Source organism: Chelonoidis abingdonii, chromosome 2, assembly GCF_003597395.2.
Source record: "Chelonoidis abingdonii isolate Lonesome George chromosome 2, CheloAbing_2.0, whole genome shotgun sequence".
NCBI lineage: Eukaryota > Metazoa > Chordata > Testudines > Testudinidae > Chelonoidis > Chelonoidis abingdonii.
Genome location: NC_133770.1, coordinates 35,937,474 through 35,959,932, shown reverse-complemented (window position 1 = coordinate 35,959,932; position 22,459 = coordinate 35,937,474). Strand labels below are relative to the sequence as shown.

Sequence of the window (22,459 nt, the reverse complement as noted above, 5' to 3'; positions counted from 1 at the left end):
GGTCTCCTTATACATCTATAAAATATAACTAAACTATTGTTGTATGTAAAGTAAATAAGGTTTTTAAAATGTTTAAGAAGCTTCATGTAAAATTAAATTAAAAGGCAGAGCCCCCCAGATCGGTGGCCAGGACCTGGGCAGTGTGAGTGCCACTGAAAATCAGCTCGTGTGCTGCCTTTGGCATGTGTGCCATAGGTTGCGTACCCCATGATCCAGCCTAAAGAAAACCCTTGAGTCATCAATTTACCCATAAACAAATCTAGTTTCCCGCCCCCGCAGGCCCTTGAACCATTGTTTCCCTACAAAAAGAACACCCTACCCACACAAGTGTTCTGATGCATGGATCCAAACTCTGCATCAGTTCTACTGGGAGTCCATCTTCTCCTGACTGATTGTGCTGGGGAGCTCTGCCTGTCTCCAGCACTCAGGACCCTGAGCTACCTCCATCACCTGAGAATCCCAAGCAGTTCAAGCTTCATGGAGTGGTGAGACCCCAGCTCTCTCTCCATATTCTCTTTTCTATCTCAGGTATAACTTTTCAACCCAGACTTGATCAGGTATAATTTTTCTACATAATGTAATCTTTTAAAATGTAACTTATGTTTGTTTAGGCTTTTCTTGTGTGGTTATCACTATTATTCAATAAATAATTTTTATGGTTAAGCCAGTTGCTTCCCTTCCTCTCTCTCTGAACTTTAATCTTGTGTGCTTTTGGCATCCCCATTTACTCTGCAGCAACGCTCCTCTTACCTAAGCTAAAGATCCCTGTAGCATCCAAAGATACTGTGAGGTTTGCTCATCAAGTAGGTTACTACCAGAACAATTGTAACGTGAAAGTGAGGATAGGGATGTGCTGAACTTGTGACATATGAGGATGGCAGCTTGGAAATGCTGCTCGACCCAGCCTGCTCAAGCTTACTCTATTCCGGTGCAGTACCTGTGGCATATAAGGGGGCAGCTTGGAAGTGCCGATTGACCCGGTCCACTCAGACTTGCTCTGTTAATATAAAAGTGTATGTTCATCTGGTTCTGGGCTGGAGGAACCGAGCCCTAGGGAATATAGGTCCTGCAGGATAGCACCAGTGGGAGGGGACTTGCAGAAGGGAGAAGTAGAGCTCCATGTGAAAACACAAGTGACACAAGCAGTGCATTGATAGAATTACAGAACCCCCACTCCCCCAAAAGAGTAACTAATAAATGAACAGGCCAATCTGGTAACAAGTCTGACACTCATCTGTCTGGTTACAAATAAACATGGATAAGCTGTGTTCAGACAAACAGCTTTTTTCCCACCTGACAGGATCACAGATCAGCCACCCATCCCAAATATGCTGCTAGCTTAATATCTCTACAATCTGAGCAATGGCAATATAGCATCTCAGAGTATAGCATGCTCAAAGATCATGCACACAGAAGCACGCTCTGGCCATGTCCTACTTTTCGAGAGATCTGGGAGTTCCTACCTACAAAGCAATGGGGGCGTGGGGGAGAAGAGCGCCAAACAAGTTACTGGAAAACAATGACAGGCCAGCCTAGACTGCTGGCAAGGGTTAGCTACCACAGATAGAGAATATTATCTTGATGTGAATTGATGCAAGCCAGGCTGGTACCAAACAATTAAAATTAACCCATTACAAACTGTTACAGTTTTGTAAGCAGGGTTGTAGACTGGGAGTAAATGGCTATATTGGTAGCAAAATAAATTATATGGAAAATGTAATCAAACCAAATCATAGGCTGGCACATTCTAAACACACACTGGGTGGTATTAACATACAAATTAAGTACTACATAAAAGAGGGAAAAAAAAGACATTCCTATAAAACAAGGTCTTAACACTGAAAACATACACAAAACAAAGCTGACAGGGAAGGACTTCAACACTCCCTCTCCTAACCACCTTTTATGAGTAAATCTTTGCCTTCCAGTTTTATATCTTGTCATTTCTGAAAGTAACCAGCAAAAATAGTATTTCTTTGGTAGAGAACTGCGTAAGTTAGACTTCCTATTCACAGGAAGGATTTTCTTGTTGTCATAGATGGCCACAGACCCTGTTCATCAGCCTTCAAAAAAGATGTATTTCCCTTCTAAATTTATAGTTAATTTCCATTAAAAACCATTAATTAATATCTTCTGCTCATTCTTCTTCCCCCTCATCCCCTTACCTACCTGTTTTCAAAACGACTCATGCTGACCCACCTCTACACATCACAAGAGAACTTTAAAGTCATTTTTTACAGGACTGCCAGGTGTCACTAACTTCTGCAGTACACCCACCCTCCCAAGCTTTTTATACTAAAAGCTTTTCTTTTGTCTGACAATTTCTGGGGGGCGGGGGACGGGAAGGAGGGGGTCCTACACTGCAGCTGGGACAGAGATTCCCAGCCTGGACAGAGACTTGTGATAACATGGCTCGCACTAGCTCACTAAACATCTGTGATGGAAACTCAGGCTCTCAAGCCCACCTGACCCCCCACCAGGCTTCAGAGCCTGAGCTGCAACATCCACATAGCTATGTTTAGTATGCCAGCTTGAGCCTCGCTAGTGCAAGTCTGTCTACCCAGGCTGGAAGGCTTGTTCCCAGCAATAGTGTGGGCATACCCTGGAAAACCCAGCTTGAACCAGTACATCCAAGTCTCCCCAGGCAGTGGACCTCTCCGTAGGCACTTACATTTCATCCACAAGCCTTCATCATGCCCCACTGCTTTTAGAACCTGGTAACTGGAGCAGCATGCAAACCCTGGCCAACAGTGATACATATCACTCAAACTTAGACTCAGACTTTAAGGTCAGAAGGGACCATTATGATCTAGTCTGACCTCCTGCACAACTCAGACCACAGAATCTTACACACCCACTCCTGTAACAAATCCCTAACCTATGCCTGAGTTATTGAAGTCCTCAAATTGTGGTTTAAAGACCTTAAGGTGCAGAGAATCCTCCAGCAAGTGACCCGTGCCCCCGCTGCAGAGGAAAGTGAAAAACCTCTAGGGCCTCTGCCAATCTGCCCTGGAGACAAATTCCTTCCCAACCCCAAGTATGGTGATCAGTTAAGACTCACCAGCCAAAGACACTGTATTCATTTGCAGTATCTGTCATATCACCATGACAGTGAGGTTCTAGATTGAGGAACTGAACATGGATAAATGAGAACAGAAAATGATAAGAGGAGACTGTTCTAAATTCTACCCCACTCCAAGGTTCTTATTACACATCAACTCCTGCCGGGCTACTCCGCCCACCTCCTAGTCTCCATCTAGGACAGGGTGTCGGCAACCTATGGCACGTGAGCCGATTTTGAGTGGCACGCAGCTGCCTGCCATGGTCCTGGTCCTCAGCCCCTCTGCCCACCGCTATCCCCTGAGGGGGCAGGAGGCAGAAGCTTGGTTCTGCAGCAGCCAAGCTTCCCCCTCCCCTGCTTCTTCCCCCAGCATGGTGCTTTCTGCCCCGCCCCCTCTCCTTCCCTGCACCAATCAGCTGATGGCCGTAGTGAGGGGGAGGGGGAGGCGGAGGCAGAGAAAGATAGCACACAGCATGCATGCAGCTCCGTGGAGGTAGAGAGAGGTAGGGATGGGGCCTTGGGGAAGGGGGCGGAACAGGGCACAACCCTTCCAGCCCCCTGCCATGAGCCGCTCCTGGAAGGGGGCTGGAAGCACCCTCACAAGCCGAGCATCCCAGCCCTCACCCCACCCCCCACAGCCTTCTACCCTGCACCCCCCATACCCCACAGTCCTCTGCCCTGAACCACCCCAACACACCCACCCTTCTGCCCTGCATCCCCACCCCTCTGCTTTGAACCCCCCCAGCCCTCTGCCCTGCACCCTTCACACCTCCTCAGTCCTCTGCCCTGACCCTTGAACACACACCCCCGCCCGCCTAGGTGAACAGAACCCCAGGCTGGAAGCAAGCTGAACAGGCTGGCAGCGTAAGATCTGCATTTTAATTTAAATTTTAAATGACGCTTCTTAAACATTTTGAAAACCTTGTTTACTTTACATACAATAGTTTAGTTGTATAATATAGACTTAAGAAAAACAACCTTCTAAAAATGTTAAAATGTATTACTGGCACGCGAAACCTTAGAGTGAATAAATGAAGACTCAGCACACCACTTCTGAAAGGCTGCTGACTCCTGATCTAGGAACTATCCAACAACCCCATAGATTCCCAGTCAGTGAAGTACTAGGTTAACCAGCTGCCTTGGACACCACTGGATCCCTTCCAACCCTTCATTGTGTCTGGGGACTGTGAGGGATAAAGCTCTTGGAATCCCCCACACTGTCTTCCATGCTTGGGGGTGGAGGGGGGAGAAAGAAACCAGCAACTTTTTCCTCAACAGCAGGAAATGTCACACATGGAACTGCACAAAACTCAGCAACTATGGTTTTGTTTTACTCAGCCCTTCGACTGTATAGCTGCACATTTGTTTTTGACTCTCTTCAGACCTCCTTCATTCATAACAAAATAGTACTTAAAGACTCTGGTCGTTTATCTTAACATGCTTTATGCACTAGTAATTATGAAGGAGCAGATTTTTTTTATTTTTATTTTTTTAAACTGACTGGTTCATGCACCACAGGTTCACTGACACACAGGACTGTGCTAGAGAGCTTTCAATGATTATACACTGATGGAGAAGAAAAACAAATGTTATGCTGTTCAAGAGCAAAAAGGAATGGGATAAAAATCTAGAAAACCGGCTGTGTCATATCAAGTGACATGGTTTCCATTAGTACCAGAAACCCCACTATGCACCCAAGTTGCAATTATATCTTTAATAATAGTGAATTTACCAGCCCTCATGCTCAAAGAGTTCTGGGCTCTAAAAATAAGGAAGCATCTCTTTTAGCATCTCACAGCCTCGGACAGCATGCAGTCAAGTCTTCCACTTGGCAACTGTACTGCCTCAGTAATGAGTCTCAAGATTCCAAGAACAATGAACAGAGTGTAGCACAGAGAGACTCCAGTACATATTGCAATGGAAAATGCACTGAGGGAAATTTTATACGGCCCTGCCCAATAGTAACGTTTTAGAGAGACATTCAGGGGATCCCAAATACCAAATCTGGTATCCCATGTTGTTTTAGGGAGCCCCTAAATGTGTTCTGAGCACTTCTGGAATAGCTAAAGCCAAAAAACTTTTACATAGCAGTCTTCTATAGGTAAAAACATTAAAATAAAGAAATCCAACAACAGTAACCTATCAGGACTGGATCAGCCAAACCCAACTTGCAAATATCCCCCACCATTCAGGTTTCCAGAATATTTACCAGATAAGCCTATTAATATATTGCCTCTCTCTATTTAGCTGAGCCTAACATTTAGCCTCACATCTCAAACTACCAAGCCAGCCCAGTTGGTATAAGGATTCACAATGGAAATTCAAGTGAGCCAGAACCATATTGCATAAAATCCCTTTTGGATTAGTCTCAGACCTCTATTCTGTGAACACTTTCCCACTGAAACAAAGATATGGAATACTGTTCCTCCTGACATCACTCTCTCCCTCTCCTCGACAATGTTATACCTGAAAAGCCACTACCGGAGTAGGATCATTACTTCCAGATCCTCCACAGCAAAACAAATGAAATCGAAGTAAGTTTTACTTTTAAGTCACTACCAACCCTTGGGCTAACAACAAAAGGAGTAGCTGCCTAAGAGATGGATTTCTAGTAAATTGTTTCACCTTTGCACAAAATACTCCAAATATATGGCGATAGATATCTCTTAAAATGGAAAGTTTCCTAATAAAGGGTGATTTTGTACAGGTTTCGCTGTACACGAACAAACAAGCTCTCCACCAGTGCACCTTGTCTCTCAGTTTGCTCCTCATGGTCCCTTTGGGTCATGTCGTTCCCATGCAAAGGTCTGGACCCAACCTCATCCCTACACCACTTAAACATATATCACTTAAGAAGCTGCTGGCCCATGTGATGAGCTATTATTCAAATTGATGGTAGTAAAAACAGTTTGCCTCAAAGATGCCATGCAAAAACAGTCATAGAATTTAAACAGCATCCCAGCATGATTTATAGTTAAGTAACAGCAGAGGGAGAGAGTAAGAAAAAATAGACAAGGGAGAAGATATTTCCAGATGAGATTTTAAAATGAAATGCAGAGTCAATGAGGTGCCTAGATACAAGAATGCTGGTGAAAAGACTGCACTGAAGCAAGTGGAGGACAGTAGGAAGAGACAGTCCATGAGGCAGGCTACAGTCAATTCATGGAAGGTTTTAAAAATGGACAGCAAAGTTGAGATAGAGCCTGATATTAACTTATCCTGTAAGCTCTAGGGGACAAGGATTTCATTTATTCTGTGTTTGTACAGCACTTAGCATTAGGACCACCAAAAGTAATATTACATTTAACTCTGGTGTGTATCTATGTAAACTTAGCATTTTAGTTTAGAAGCCTGCTCCTTGTAAGTACTGAGAAGCAGCTCTACCTAGTTCACTAAAATATGTAGTGTATTTTACTCCCATTTGGCTCTGCCGATACAATATAGCTATGAAAAAGCAGGTGGACAGCACATCTTCAAAAGAATTCTTAACTGTGGCCCAGTTGCAAAAAAAACTTTATTGTTGAGAAGGCATGAGCCAGGAGAAACCCAATTTAACTTTCTGATTCCAGGCTAATTTTTCAAAGCTAGCAATTAGAAAAGCCATTTAAAATTAAACAAACAAACAAACAAAAAAAAAAAAAAAAACACTTACATATGGAACAGATTTGAACTGAAATCACTGAAACAGTAAATATGGTGCTCCAGATAGAAATTTTATAAATAGTGATTTTTTTCAACTGCACTAAATTTTTGTAAGACTAGCCACCATGTTAGTAGTTACTAGTTACATCTCATGCCAATATATGTTATAGTACTTTGAGGTACAAGTCTTGTAAGTTGTCTAACTCAAGACTTAAAAAAAATTTTCACTAAAATATTGCAAGTTGGGCCAAGATACCTAAAAATACCTACCCATTTTTATAATACCTACACAGTATAGTAACAAGTTTATATCTGTCCCCCACTGTTGATAAGAAATTATTCTCAGAGGGCTCCTGTTGATACTAAGGAATTACTACTGCTAAAGACAGTTTAATGATCGTTTCAGGGGCATTTGTTTTCCCAGGGATATCATTTCATTCTCTGATAATCTTTCAGAACAATGCAAAATTTCTGCTGAGGGATAGAGTAATAGGGGCTATTGAGGGGAGGGGGAGAACCCTCTGAGCACAGTACTAAGTCAAAACAATTGGATTCTGTTCATAAATCTGCCAGCGAGTCCCTGCATGACCTCAACATCTCTGCCTCTACTTATTCATCTGTGAAGTGATTATAATTCTCCCATTACCCCTTTTTGGTAGGGTGATTTCATTAGTGTTATGTAAAGCCTCTGCTCAAATGTGATTGTAGGATCTGTAACTTGTATCATTAAATATCAGAGGGTTAGCTGTGTTAGTCTGGATCTGTAAAAGCGGCAAAGTTCTGTGGCACCTTATAGACTAACAAATGTATTGGAGCATGAGCATCCGACGAAGTGGGTATTCACCCACAAAAGCTCATGCTCCAATACGTTTGTTAGTCTATAAGGTGCCACAGAACTCTTTAAGCTTGTATCATTAAGCTCTGCAACCTTTCTGCAGACATCAGTTATTGTTAGCATAGCCTTTTAAGTTATGTAACCTTGTCAAGCTCTGTAACCTTTTCAAGTTACCACTTGTATGAACTTCCAAGCTTTGTAATAGCCCATCATGCAATCAGAGAGAGTATGAACAATGGAATGTGTGGGGAAGATAAGGGAGTGTATGTGGGACTGAACAGAGAGGAACTGCAAGGAGAAGAGACCTGGAGCCAGGAGCGCCTGATATAATCTGCCCTGAGAAGGTAATCATGGGGTGCTGTAAAAAAAGAAGAGCCTGCTATACATGAAAGAAACTGGTCTGGGAATGCTTCTCGGTGACGGACACAGAAGGGAAAAAAAAACAAAAAAACAAAAAAAAAAAAACTCAGTGAGAGAGACAGGAGCCGCCCAGTTCCAGAAAAAGGAAGGCATGCACACAAGCTGCTACTCCTTGACCTGCTCACCAGCCTGGATTCATGACTGCAGGTGGACACACCAGATCTACCATGCCTTGGCTTCTCGGCTTCCATGCTGTCTCCGGTAACTCTCCACCTGTGTAAGTGTGTGGGTACACGAGGATATGAATGTTGTGAATGCGTGCGTATAAGCTCCATCTCTTTTCTACCTGACGCAACAGCAGCATTGTAATAAAACTAATACAAGTGTGACCTTGGGTTGGTTTTCAGGGGAACTGAGGTAACAATTAGTACTTATAAAACTTCAGTGTTGGAATGACTGGCATTAAGTTATTTACTTATTAGATTTTCTCTATTCATCACCCACATCTTCCCCCATCCCCTTCCACACATTTCATTTCTGCTGGTACTCAACACCAGACCATTTCCACACATCTCTAGCCTCACCACACAACTTTCAGAAGTAATATATTTTATTTATACTCTGAATCCACAGCCCAGTTTCATTCCCACCCTAAAAGGCTCTGAGCCTCACAGTGTCCTTCCCTCAGGCTCTGGAGGTAAAGGGCAGGACTCATTCCCTCTTTCATCCTCTTTCTTCCAACATTTCAGTACTACCAACTACACCAACTTCAGTGCTCCAGCTCCTTCCAGCCTTGGGAGCAAAGTATCAAGCTAAGCCTTTGATATGTTTTTTACTAGGCCTCTGCATTTCAAATCCCCTCTCCAGAGGATCTCTTGCAGCAGAGGTATCCTAGGGGGATCCTAACCCCATTGAAAAATGATTCCAATTCACTTTCCTTTGCCTGGTAATAGTAGAGAATTATTAGGTGGAGACGCACAGACATAATCCCTACTGAAGTGGCAAATCGGACAGTACTGGAACAGAAGTGGAAATCTTGCCACCCCACTTCAAATATATTTAGAAGAGCAAGTATAAACATTTCAAGTTTGTGACAACTGGTCCATTACCTGAACCAGTCCTCAAAGAAAAAAACAAAACACACACCAAAAAACCCACAAAACGATCATGCTATATTTAGAGAAACGGTTCCTGTGCATGCTAAATAACCACTTAAATATTTAATAAGAAGCTACACTATGGCCATATTGCTCATGTCCACTTTAGAACTGTATGCATTCAACCATGTTTTGCAAAACGCAGACTCTCATTGACACAAGAGGAGCCATTACATCTGCTAGGCCAATAATCCACATTTAAAAAAAAACCACCAAATAAGTCATTTACAGGACAGATTACTGTAATGTATGTGCTCATTTAATACTTAGGCAAGGAATGTTTTGTCCTGTTTCATATCCCCTCTAAAGAGATTTTGCACGCAGTACAACATACATTTTTTAAAAATGCAGGTACTTCAATTTAAGCCACATGAAGGATTCCTGGAGTTGGGTCTTGGACATTGCACCTTGTTCTGAGACTCCCATGTCTTTTATAACATATGTGCTGAACAGTTAAGTGTAATGGAAAGTGGACTGTTTGTTTTGTCTTACTGTAACACATTGAGAGTCTACAATAAGTCAATTTACTTTTGCCCTTTAATCATTTTTGAAAACCATGAATATAAATCTATGAACTCAAAAATAGTTCAGAAGTTCTCAGAATGTACAAAATTTGTATTAGTGATTAAGAAGTTTATCCCTTTAAAAGGGGAGTTTTGATACAGAAAATTATCTAAGTGAACTTCACTGTACTGAAATAAGCTGTGCCATGTTCCATTCTTTCAAGCAAAGCAAGTCTGGCATGAGGTCACCCACACCAAAAAGAAGAGAACAAATACAAGAACAAAAGTTAGATGACTTTAGGAAGAAAGTATCTACTGCGTCTCTCTTTTTTGTTAAAGAACTGTGGAACATCTCAATCAGATTAGACCTTCCATACCAATACACACATCCTACAAGAAGGATAGGACATTTGACCTGTACAGCCTTTTCCCCATGTAACATGCATCTTCCCCCCTCCTTCCCCCCTGCCCCAAGCAGGAAGGAAACCTCCAATTTCCTCCAATAGGGTGAATTCCAAAGGTCAATCTAAAAAACTATGCCCTTGTTTCTCCCTTTCTTCCAGAATAGCTCAGTCAGCTTAGCATGAACTATGGTTTCCACATACTAGACTTGAAGTTAAAGCAGGAAACACCACATCCAAAAAAGGCACATTTAAGCAATTCAGCACATACTTCCTCAAAGTCTCATGTTTATTATTTATGCAATTGACTTTCAAAAGCTAGAGAGAGTCCATTCACAAAAATAAAAGTGATTCCAGCATTAAAGAGCTCAGAATAATCATCATTTACAAGAATCACATGGTATTTCAAGCCATTACTTTAGAGGCTCTGAATGTGATCTTAAAAATCACATTTGATTTTATTACTAGATGTTCCCACAGCAATCTAACAGAAAAGCACTGAAGTAAACAATGCAGCTGTCTGCACTTAACCAGACCATGAGATAAGTACTGTTCCACTGTCTTGACTTAAACTGTCAGTGTTTACAATCAGTATTTTATAGACCGGGGTAGGCAACCTATAGCACGTGTGCTGAAGGAGGCACGCAAGCTTATTTTCAGTGGCACTCACACTGCGGGGTCCTGGCCACCGGTCCAGGGGGCTCTGCATTTTAATTTAATTTTAAATGAAGCTTCCTAAACATTCTTATTTACTTTACATACAACAAAAGTTTAGTTATATATTATAGACTTCTAGAAAGAGACCTTTTAAAAACATTAAAATGTATTACTGGCACGTAAAACCTTAGAGTGAATAAATGAAGACTCTGCACACCACTTCTGAAAGGTTGCTGACCCCATTATAGACCCATTACAGAAGGGAACTCACAACATTAGTTCTTGTACTGCAATCAAGTGCAGCAACTCAAAGAAAGATGTCAACACAACACTGAAGACCATAGCTTCCTTTATCATTTCTATTTTTCATCGCCACACCCAATAAGCAAGTTATTGCAGATATGTTCACTAAAGCTAAGCAATAAAGCCCAGTCAAACTAGAAACTGAGAGAGACATCTATGGTAAGTTAGTATTTCTAATTGAGGAGCTAGACAGTAGTTTTGATTCTGAGTACTTTTTAAACTCTGTATGCTTTTTCTATATTGTGCTACCAAAGAAGGATTTCACCACAATCACAATCCCCAAATTGCTACACATCACAAATATTTGCGCAGTTTAATTGCGGTCATGATGGATTATGGGAAAGGAAACAGAATCAAAAACTGCGGCTTGTCTTTTAATTTATGCCTTCACTGCAAAAAAAAAAAAAAAAAAAAAAAAAAAGAGTGTTCTTAACTCAGGTTAGCTAACTCAGATTCAAAAAGTAGGGAAGACATGGCAACAATGTTTTAAATCTGGTTAGCAGCCAAATTAAATCCTATAGGGGATCCTGGAGTTGAACTCAAGTTGCTAACGGTAGTTGCTGTGTTTTCACTGTTAACTTGAGTTAAATTAAAAACACACCTTTTTTGAAAGGGGGGAGGGTTATTGTTGGTTTTTGGTTGGGTTTTTTTTTGGGGGGGAAGGGGGTACACAATGAAGGCAAACCCTTTAGGGTTGCCAGGCATCTGGTCAAAAAGGGACTCTGGCAGTGCCAATCAGCACCACTGACTGGGCCATTAAAAGTCCGGTCAGCGGGGCTAAGGCAGGTTCCCTGCATGCCCTAGCTCTGCATAGCTCCCAGAAGCAGTGGCATCTCCCTGTGCCCCCTAAGCACAGGGAGTCTCTGTGGACTGCCCCCACCCAGAATGCCAACTCCTCAGCTCCCATTGGTCAGGAACCATGGCCAATGGGAACTGTGGGGGCCATGACTCCACCTAGGAGCCAGAGGGACATATCATCCACTTCCAGGAACCACCTGAGGTAATCGCTGCCCAGAGCCTGCACCTCCCCACATACCAAAACTTCTCCCCACTCCCCAAGCCCACACTCCCTCATGCACTGCAAACCCCTTGGTCCCAGCCCAGAGCCCCCTCCTATACCCCAAGCCCTCATCCCCAGTCCCACCCCAGAGCCCACACCCCCAGTTGGCACCCGCATCCCCTCCTCCATCCCAACCCCCTGTCTTAGCCCAGAGAATCCTCTCATACTCTGAACCCCTCCGTCCCAGCCTGGACCCCCTCCTGAATCCCAAACTCCTCATCCCCAGCCCCACCCCAGAGCCTGCACCTCTAGACCGAGCCGTCGTTCCTCCCGCACTCCATCCCCATCCCAGCCTGGCAAATGTGAGTGAGGGTGGGGGACAGCAAGCAACAGAGGGAGAGGGAATGAAGGGAGTAGGGGGTGAGCCCTCAGAGAAGGGGCAGGACAGAGTGTTTGGTTTTCTGCAATTAGAAAACTGGCAACCTTAGCTTGGGACTTACCAAGGAGTGCCAAATCCTTCTCCCTCATTCATATCATACAGCACACCATTATAAAGCATACTTATTCACAAGCAATATGTCCCCTTTTCTAACTTGCTACCTATATAAAACTAATGTTGGCATGTGTATTAAGGTGAACAAAACAAATTCCAACATAACACTAAGAGGCAATTTAGGTAACTAAGAACAACAAGATTTGATCCCCAAGCAGCTATTTGTATTAAGATAGTTCCTTTCACAAGGAGAGGCAAGGCAACACATAGCCAATCGAAGAATCAAAGCCTCATCTTTAAAGTTATTAAAAACCATTTATTAGCTTGCCACATCTCCTAGATCAGTGGTCTCAGTGAGGGGCATGTCAACTCATCTAGATATTTGCCCAGTTTTACAACAGGCTACATGAAAAGCCCTAGCGAAGTCAGTGCAAACTAAAAATTTCATACAATGATTTCTTTATACTGCTCTATATAGTATACCTCTACCCCGCTATAACGCAACGCAATATAACACAAATTCGGATATTACGCAGTAAAGCACTGCTCGGCGGGAGAGGGGCTGCACACTTTGGCAGATCAAAGCAAGTTTGATATAGCGTGGTTTCACCTATAACAAGATTTTTTTGGCTCCTGAGGATCACTTTATATCAGGGTAGAGGTGTATTTCAGTTTCTCTCCACCTGGAGGTCACGATTTATTTTAAAATTGTATGGTAAAAATGAGAAAGTAAGCAATTTCAGTAATACCAGGCAGTGACACTTTTGTATTTTTATAGCTGATTTTGTAAGCTAGTAGTTTAAGTGAGGTGAAACTTGGGGTACACAAGACTAAGCCTTCTGAAAGGGGTACAGTACTCTGGAAAGTTTGAGAACCGTGGTTATAGATCAGATACTACATTTCTAGCTGTTTCCAAATCACTAACATCTCCAAACATAATCAGAAGTTTAAGATACATTACTGGTTTTAATTTGTAACTAGATTTAAAATGTAACAGTTATTTATATAGTTTCCTACTAATCAAATCTTTACCCCCCCCTCCTCCCCCCCAACATTTATAATAAGAGGTAGTTGATGCTACTTCTACATTCAGTGTCTTTTTCCTTTTCTCTCCCCAACAGTCACCACACTAAAGTTTCCTTTTAGTATTTTGAATCTTCTCCTAACCTCATTGGCTCCTTTCAGTGCCGTCTCACAGCATTCTTCTTCCTTCCTTCCTATCAGATAACCAGCACATACACGGCCTGGTGGACTAGATACATTACTCTCTGGATTTCTGCTTTGTTGTTGTTTGTTTCACTGCACATGGTAGCCAGTAGCAATTTCTCAGTTCCTTATAGCATTGACATTCAAAGAGTAGCATCAGCTGTTGAGAGCAAAGTAGGAAGGAGAGAAAGGGAGGGGACTAGAAATTAAGCCTAGTTGTTCTAGACTTAAACATACAGGTATTTTTAATACATATACAACGTCAAAAGACTTTTCAGAGGAAAAGAATCAGTAATCTTATAAAAGGTTACATTCTTGCCACAGTGAAGGAACAATGCAAGATATCAAAATTGAGAACATCCATCAAAAAGTGTTTGCAACAATATTTGTGCACTTTGGTCAAAAGGGCTGTCAGATATACTGTACAAAAAGCAGAGGAGGTGGCAAGAGAGAAACACCTTCTGCACTAAGCAGCACAATGTTGTTCTCTAAAAAATTGAGATTTCTAATAGAACCAGGACTACTGGTATCTCTAAGAGCCTGGTTTGAGTCAGTTAAACATACATAAAACATCTCATTTTTGAAGCGTTTTAAACACTGTACTTAATGTACAGTTCTCTCATCTTGATTGCTTTGCCTTTTCCTGGCGATATCTAGGGCAGTTGGGAGCAATACCTACCAAGTTCTAAAAATACTGTTTGTATTAAGCATCACTGAATTGACAAACACCATGTTTTGTTTTGATAGCTCCCCATTCTCACAACCCTACACTGCCTTGTGTGTCTCATCCTCTAATCCTGTGGCAGCCCCTCCTTCCTCCGTCCCCTTCCCCCTCACCCCCCCCAACATTGACACTACCATTCCAGGAGACTGATTGTAATTATATCTACACTACTACAACTGTAGAACAGGTGGCTTTACACAACCACTAGAAAACTATTTGCACTAAAAATCAGATGAGTATCTCCTCATTTACCACTTTTAATGAATTGGGCTGAACCTACACAAAATACAAACTAAGTATATAATCCACAAAACTATGACTAAACTCCTGTTTATTCACCTTAGTATATACTGCTTCCTTCCAACAGAGATATACACAGCTGTATGCGGACAAACTAAAATATACAGATTCTGTATAAAGTCAACCTTGATTCTTAAGGTGATTCTTGGTTAGATGGATTTCAAATGACTGATGAGGACATGTCTCTTAAGTTAGTCTTAAACATTACAGTTTTTAAAAAACAAACAAAAAACCTAAACACTATTTGAAAGCAACATGTAATGCCAGAAAGATTCTCCACAACTCTCCTGAAATATTTAAAAAAAGAAGTTGAGAGGTCAAAACATGCTGCATTTACCACACTAGTGTTTGTCATATTTCCCATGCCTAAACCCAAATGTAACCTCGCCTCTTTGAAGCATTTATATAACCAGCTTTCTTTGGGTGGAGCAAGTAATTGAAGAATAAAAACAGTTTAACCCTTAACACCTCCGATTGTGAAAAGGATCTAAATCCTTCCCAAAACAAACACTGATTTACTACCTCAATTTTCATTCGAATATCAACAGCATTGCCTCACATTTTGAAAAAAAAGAGTAATTTCACAAAGGGACATTGAGGGATATTTAAAGTTTCGTAAAACCACCAAATTACTGTTCCACTTGCACGGATAAAACAGTCTGCCAGTTTCAGACAAATGCTAAATATTAAGACATTAAAAACTACATTAACTAAAAGGTTAAACCTAGTCCTAGCCATTGGTATATTACAGTCAATAGGTTTATTTACATTACAAAGGAGGAGCCATAAAATTAGAATACATAATTTTTAATGCTACCTTCTTAAGAAAGTTTGTCCATGAACTATATAGGGCATCTGGGAAGAGCTCTGTGTCTACTTCAATCCAGGTGTATGCACACAATTATATTCAGATTTATACAGATTAAGGACATTTTTATTTTGGCCTTTAAAAGTATTTTCTTAGTAGTAAAGTAACCACACATACAAGAAAGTTAAAAAAAAGGTTAGGAAACACTGAACAAGCTGGAGAAGAATTCTCCTAATTGAAAGATGCAAGACAAGTGAATCAGGTTGTATCTTGCAGCAAGACACACCTGGTTTAAAAATATTGCTATAGGATGTTTGAATTATGAAGCAAGCAGCCCTGCCCTCTCAGAAAGAGAAACTGCCATGCTGAATTACCGTATCATGCTTTCACATTACTGTCTATACACATGTAAACTGTTAATTTTAACAATTCTGGATCACCAGTGCAGCATGCCAGGAACGTAATTCATTTAGTCATAGTGAGAACTAAATGCCAAATATTAAATAAACAATTTCCACTTGGATTGTTACATGTTGTGTATGGGGGGGGGGGGGGGGAAATTGTCCCTCCTCCCACAACATACAAACATAATTCTGCATTTGTCAATTGTATTTCAACACTACCCAGAATTCAGTATTTGCCAACCTCACTCTTAAATCCTTTCTGAAATTCACCTCTTCACACACCTAACAGGGATGGAAAATACATCCCGAAAAGGTGTAAAAAAAAAAAAAAAAAAAAAAAAAAAAAAAAGTGATACCTAGATCTCTATTTCAAGTGACCTACGAAACCAGCACTTCAGACATTTTTAAAAAAAAAAATGGTTGGTTTGATTAAGATATCACTAGCAGCTACAAAGCCAAACTGCAAAGGGGGTGGGGGGCGAGAAGAGGAGGGTTGAGGAATTCGGTCTGAAACAGGCACACAGGCAGATTTAGAAGTCCTCCATAAGAGGCATATACAATCTACCCTCTCCTCCACCCCGGGGAGATCTGGGCGCTGTGAGTCACAATAAATAAATTAAAAAGACACACCCTCTGTGCTGAACTGACAGAACAGTCACCCCCCTTCCCAGACACAGGCGCGGAGGGACAGGATTTGGCTAGAAAGTTGAAAGGCAAAGGGAAGGGAGAAGGTATCAGGGCGGCTCAGCAGAGGCGGCTGCCGCTACTGCCGGGCGATGCAGTGTCTCGGAGGCTCCCCCGGCTGTTGCAACATTCGCTGCCCACTTCCTGCACCGGCCAGCAGCGCCTCCCTTCTCGCCCGGCGCGGCGCGGCGCGCTCACCTGGATGTAGTTGTTCTCGCAGTAGTCGGCCACACGGGTGAGGTTCTGGTAGCTCTCGAGCAGCGCCCGCTTGCCTGAAGGGATTTCCTCCTCTAGCAGCATCTGCAGCTCTGCCATTTTCCACCCCTCCGCATCGCTTCCTCTTGCATTAACGAGACAACGGCGGCGGCGGCGGCGATCCCACACAGCCCGCCTGGTATTGTGGGATTCCTCCTGGCCTCGCTTTCGTCAGGCCGCCGTGCTTGCCCCACCCACCCCAGAAGTGCCCGCCGCACTGCACGCTGGGAGCTGTAGTCTGCGCTTGGCCTCCCCTCGCTGCGATTGAGCCCCTGGACTGGGCATGCGCCTGGCAGAGCTGGGCAGATGGAGGCTCGGGATGGTTCACTCGCCAAGGCCAGGCCCTGGCTGATAGACTAAGCCCTGTGGGCACTCACTAGCGTGACCAGATGGCCTGATTTTATAGGAACAGTCCTGATTTTTCAGTCGTTTTCTTATATGGGCTCTTATTACCCCCCCTTCCATCCTGATTTTTCACATTTGCTGTCTGGTCAGCCTAGCACTTAACACTGGCACTTTCTCACCAGAGGGAGAGCTCCCAGCCTTGCTCATTTCCACCGGCTTCAGTTCAGAGCAAGGTAGGGCCTGGCTGGGCGCTGCAACAATGGGAAATGAAAACAGCAGCGAGAGAGCAAGCTCCTCAGTGTCTGGCCAAGATCCTCTCTGCATTGCAACATGGGGAGAGACAAAAGGGCCACTGCTGAGGCTGACAATCAGATACTGAGGCCACGTCTAGACTACGCGCCGGATCGGCGCGTTAAAATCGATTGCTCAGGGATCGAAATATCGCCTCTGGTCTGGACGCGATATCTCGATCCCAGAGGGTGCTTAGATCGATTCCGGAACTCCAGCTAGACGACCGGACTTCCGGATTCGACACAGCAAGCCGCGCGGATCGATCCCGCGTGGTGAAGACGGGTGAGTAAATCGATTTTAGATATTCGATCTCAGCTACGCTATTCTCGTAGCTGAAATTGCGTATCTAAAAATCGATTTAATCTCGTAGTGTAGACCTGGCCTAAAACACCTTCCTCTCATCCACCCTTTCCTTTTCCACCTCGCCTTCCGGCCTTACTAGATTAGACCTTTTTCAAGCAGATTTTTTTCAACAGCTGCTTTACTTTCACTTCATGCTGATTGCCCTCTCCGCTGCAGGGAACTTCGAACAGTTTAGAGGGCAGTTCAGTCCCAAGGTCTATTCAGAGCCATTGGCTTCTCTGTAGAAACTGCCAGCAAGGATGACAATTAGTGACAATTGTGATAATAATAATACTCAGAATGAATATAGTGCTTTTCAGAAGTAGATCTGAAGGAACTGTACTGAAGTTGTGTAGGATGGAGCTAGTACTCTGTTGGAAATTAAAGTACACTGAAACAGCAAACAAACAAAAAGAGTGCCTGACTAATAGTAATAACAATGAATAAAATCAGCATTCATATGGTTCTTTTTCTAAGTAGCACTTAAAATATTAAACAGAGGTGAATATGTTGTTTTTGCCCTTCTTTTAGCCCCTGTGGTTAGCCAATATTTGGGGCCTTGATGCTGGGATATCCCTCTAAAGAAAAGAAATTAATTGTATGAGTCAGGTATTTCTATGATGCAATCCTGTTTTCTTTCAAAGAATGTGCACAAAGCCTTGTTTCCATGAATACAGTAGAAATAAAGAACAAGCAGTTTCCTTGCTCAAAAATCCGAGTTGGACCTTTCAGCGAGTACCATGCCCAAAAGAAGCAGCATCACTCAGCTTTCTTGGGGCCACAATCAGTACTGTTTCTCTCACTTTCTGCAGGCTGTCTTTTGCATATAGCAGCAAATAATCAATCCCTACCCCTGTATTTTACCACCAATATCAGGGAAACCCCTTAGATGTCACAGCTCAGCTGATCAGCCTTGCAATGCAGCCTGTTGCCTTGGATGGTTGCTTCCTGTTGTTTCCAGCTATCACTATAAAAGGGGCACTTAATCACTCCTTCAGCCTGAAAGAAAAGAGATTACCACATCCATCAGCTTTAACAAAGCTTGGTATTGTCTACAGATCAAGACTGCTTGATGGTAGCCATTAACACTTTTCAGCATAACACTATTGTTGCTCCTTTTTCTGGTATCAGTGTCCTGTTCTGACATAGTGTTGCCCTTGTCCCAAAAGTTAGCAGACATCTGGGGACATGCAGGTTGACTTTACAAATGTAAGAGAAATCCATGATGTGAGGTCTGGATATATTTAGATTAGAGTGGTATGAGTGAAATGAGGTAGTTAAAGAGCAGGCAGGGCAATAACAGCTTCTAGGAATCCTAGCCCAACACCAATGCCCAGCTGATTCCGAGGGAACAACCTGTGCCTCAGGAATGTACGTTAGTCAGAGCTCAGGGCAAAAAGCGTCACAACAGTTTCCTCTCCCTAACCTGCCTCTATGCAGAAAAAAACCTTGCATGACCCAACACTACCAACAACACAGCATGTCTTTACAAGAATCAAAACTTGCTTGCATACTAAGAAAAATAACACAGAAGATGTTTATAGGACCACTTGGCTGCACCTGTGTGACAGAATGCTAGAGGCTAAAGAGCAAGCCAGCCCTCTTAAGTCACTTAGATGCCACTTAATTCACCAGAGAAAGCAAAGAAAGGTAATTAGATAGGCTGGCCAGCTGGATGGGATAAGGAACCAATTAGCTCATCAGCCCAAGTCTGCTAAAGAGGCACAGGAAGGATGTGGCAGAGGGCTAGTTGAGCTATGTCACATAGAAGCCTCAGGAAGGCAGCTCTTCCCCGCAGGTCCAGAAGATAGGGCCAAAAGCACTATAGATATTGTAAATAGACTGTTGCATAGGGAGTGATGTGGTAGTGGTGGAGGGAACTTAAAATGAGTGAGTGCTGTGAATGCACAACCACCAGAGTCTGCACAGTTTCTGCAAGGAAGACAGGAGAGAAGGCCCAACCTGCCATGACACTATTTTAGTCTCATTTGTAGACAGGGAAAACAAGGGGAAGTGATTCACTCAAGATCACAAAGCAAGCCAGCAGCAGAGCTGAGGAGATAGAACACCTCTCCTGACTCCAGAGGTCAGACTGGAAGAGAATAGATAGTGGTATCTTCAGGCTCTACCCACAAAATGAATTCTGTCCTTGTGAGTTGTCTAAATGAGATTGTTCTCACAGTAGATTTTTGTAGCTGTTTAAAACATGCTGATGCATTTTTCTGAGCTCCATCTGGCTTCTCAATGTTGATTCCCCCTCAGTGGGGGGTTGAAGACACCCACAAGCTCATCCTTGGGCTTGGCTCATTTTTCTTGGGGGGGGGGGGGAATAAGTGGTGCTATAGTCCAAACAGCACCTGCCTGTGGCACCAAAACGAGATTTTACCCCCAGTAATTTGTCCCAATCTGTGACCTTCTGTCTCCTTCCTTAGGACTTGCCAACAGTGGAAAGCTTTACTAGTTATATAGGTGTAGTTACACTGGTATAACCACCCTGCCCCCAATGTAAACACAGTGATTCTGGTATAAGAATGAGTTTTGGTGGTTAGTTTAAAACCCTTCCAAAATAACAAAAGTTTAAATTGAAAAAAAAAATGGGACTCATACAAGAATAAAGAACAGGAGTACTTGTGGCACCTTAGAGACTAACAAATTTAATTGAGCATAAGCTTTCATGGGCTATAGCCCGCTTTATTGGATGCATAGACTGGAATATACAGCAAGAAGACACTTATACATACAGAGAACATGAAAAGGTGGAAGTAGCCATACCAACTGTAAGAGGCCAATCAACTGAGATGAGCTATCATCAGCAGGAGAAAAAAACTTTTGAAGTGATAATCACGATGACCGATAGTAGGTGTGAGGATACTTAACATGGGGACATAGATTCAATTAGCGCAATGGCCCAACCATTATCAGTCTCTGTTCAAACCTAAGTTAATTGTCTCTAATTTGCATATTAATTCAAGTTCAGCAGTCTTAGAGACTGTAGCCCACGAAAGCTTATGCTCAAATAAATTTGTTAGTCTCTAAGGTGCGACAAATACTCGTGTTCTTTTTGCGGATACAGGCTAACACGGCTGCTACTCTGATACAAGAATAAGAGTGTCTGCCTATAAGGTTATACCAGCAACGCTATATTTGTTTACATTCAGATTTTAGGTTATACCAAAAAAATCTTTCCTGGACCACACCTTACAGGAGGAATTAAATAGTTAATAATATTGATACTTCAGTTATCAGTGGGCCTCTGAGTTAGAAATCACACTGAGATGAATGGGGCAGTTGATATCTTTTAGTATTCACTAAGTATTCACACAGGCATCTCTGCATTGGCTTACATTCAATTCATATTTTTAGGTTGTCTTCACAACTATAATAACTAGAGACTTAATTAATTAAAGCTGAGATTCCAGAGGACAGGAGTATCTTCAGAGAGGTGCCCGTACATCCTACCACTGTTTGCTCACTGTTTCCGAACTCTGCCTGACTTGGAATCCAGTGCTCTGTCCACTGCACAACACTGACACTCACATTGCTTGTTGCTAGGCAGCAGGAGTGCTTTGCAATGGCAGACCAAGCATACTCAAGCCAGTCATTGCTAGGCAGCCTAAGCTGCTGGAGAGCACAAAAATAACAAAACATAAAATTGCTGACTTCAGAACGCACAAAATAAGAGGCACAAAAATAAACAGTTCTCCAGTATTTTATTCTGATTTGACCTTTCTCCCCTAACATATTTACTCTCTTTCTATCCCAATCCTTTTTTCACACTTGGCTTGCTCCTCTCCATCCCTCCTCCAAGCTAGTCTTGTCTTTTATCCCACTTCTTCACTCCCCAACAAATGTCCATCAATTTTTTCCCTTCTCCAATACCGTAGAATCCTAGAATATCATGGCTGGAAGGGACCTGAGGAGGTCATCCAGTCCAACCCCCTGCTCAAACAGGATCAATCCCCAACTAAATCCCCAGTAATCTGTCCCTCCCATTCTCTGTCCTCTCAGATTCTCCCATTCTCTACTCCATTGTATTTCCTGCTCCCCCTGCCCATTATTCTCCTTTCTGTTTTTGCCTCCCCCTGTCCTTTCATCTTTCCTCACTGGCCTCACACAATTAGGTACTCTCCTTCCAAGTGGCTTTTGCCCCTTCATTTTCCATCTTATCACTGAGATCTTTCCCCACTCCCACCTCATCCAGCTCCTGGCCTTACCTCGCTCCATACTTACCCTTCCTCTTTGTTTTTCTTCTCCTATCACTGCCAGATGTCTCCAGTGAAAAGGTAGATTCCCCTCCTAAGTTTCCTCATAATGTCTCTTTAAAAGGCTGCAAAAAGAACAGGAGTACTTGTGGCTGAAGTCCTCCAATGGGTCGAGTCAGTGGAGTCTGTGGTATTTGAGAAAACCAAGAGATGGCTTGTCATGTATGCAGAAAAAAGGAGCCAGGACTCTGCAGAGTTAACCACATAAGGCCTTGGCTACACTTACATTTTTGCAGTGCTGGCAGTTACAGCTGTGGTCATACAGCTGTGTAGGGCCAGCGCTGCAGTGTGTCCACACTGACAGCGACCAGCGCTGCAGTGTGTCCACACTTGCAGCATTTGCAGCGCTGTTGTGAGTGGTGCATTGTGGGCAGCTATCCCACAGAGCACCTCGTCCCAATTTGCTGCTGGGGGTTGTGGGAAGGG

The 22,459-nt window shown here is 42.9% G+C and overlaps 1 protein-coding gene across 6 annotated transcripts in view; it reads right to left on the bottom strand.

Annotated features, from left to right (window-relative positions):
* ABI1 (abl interactor 1) overlaps positions 1-17,012 on the bottom strand; it is a 145,879-nt gene extending 128,867 nt beyond the window's left edge. For 5 of the 6 annotated variants that reach the window (XM_032786209.2, XM_075062274.1, XM_075062275.1 and 2 more), the window contains exon 1: positions 16,737-17,004. In XM_032786209.2, the coding sequence (XP_032642100.1) occupies positions 16,737-16,853 (117 nt within the window). In that variant the 5' untranslated portion in view covers positions 16,854-17,004. Of the gene's footprint in view, positions 1-16,736 lie in introns of all 6 variants that reach the window. The other variant, XM_032786217.2, reaches the window with a different exon arrangement.
* Between the last annotated feature and the right edge of the window lie 5,447 nt (positions 17,013-22,459).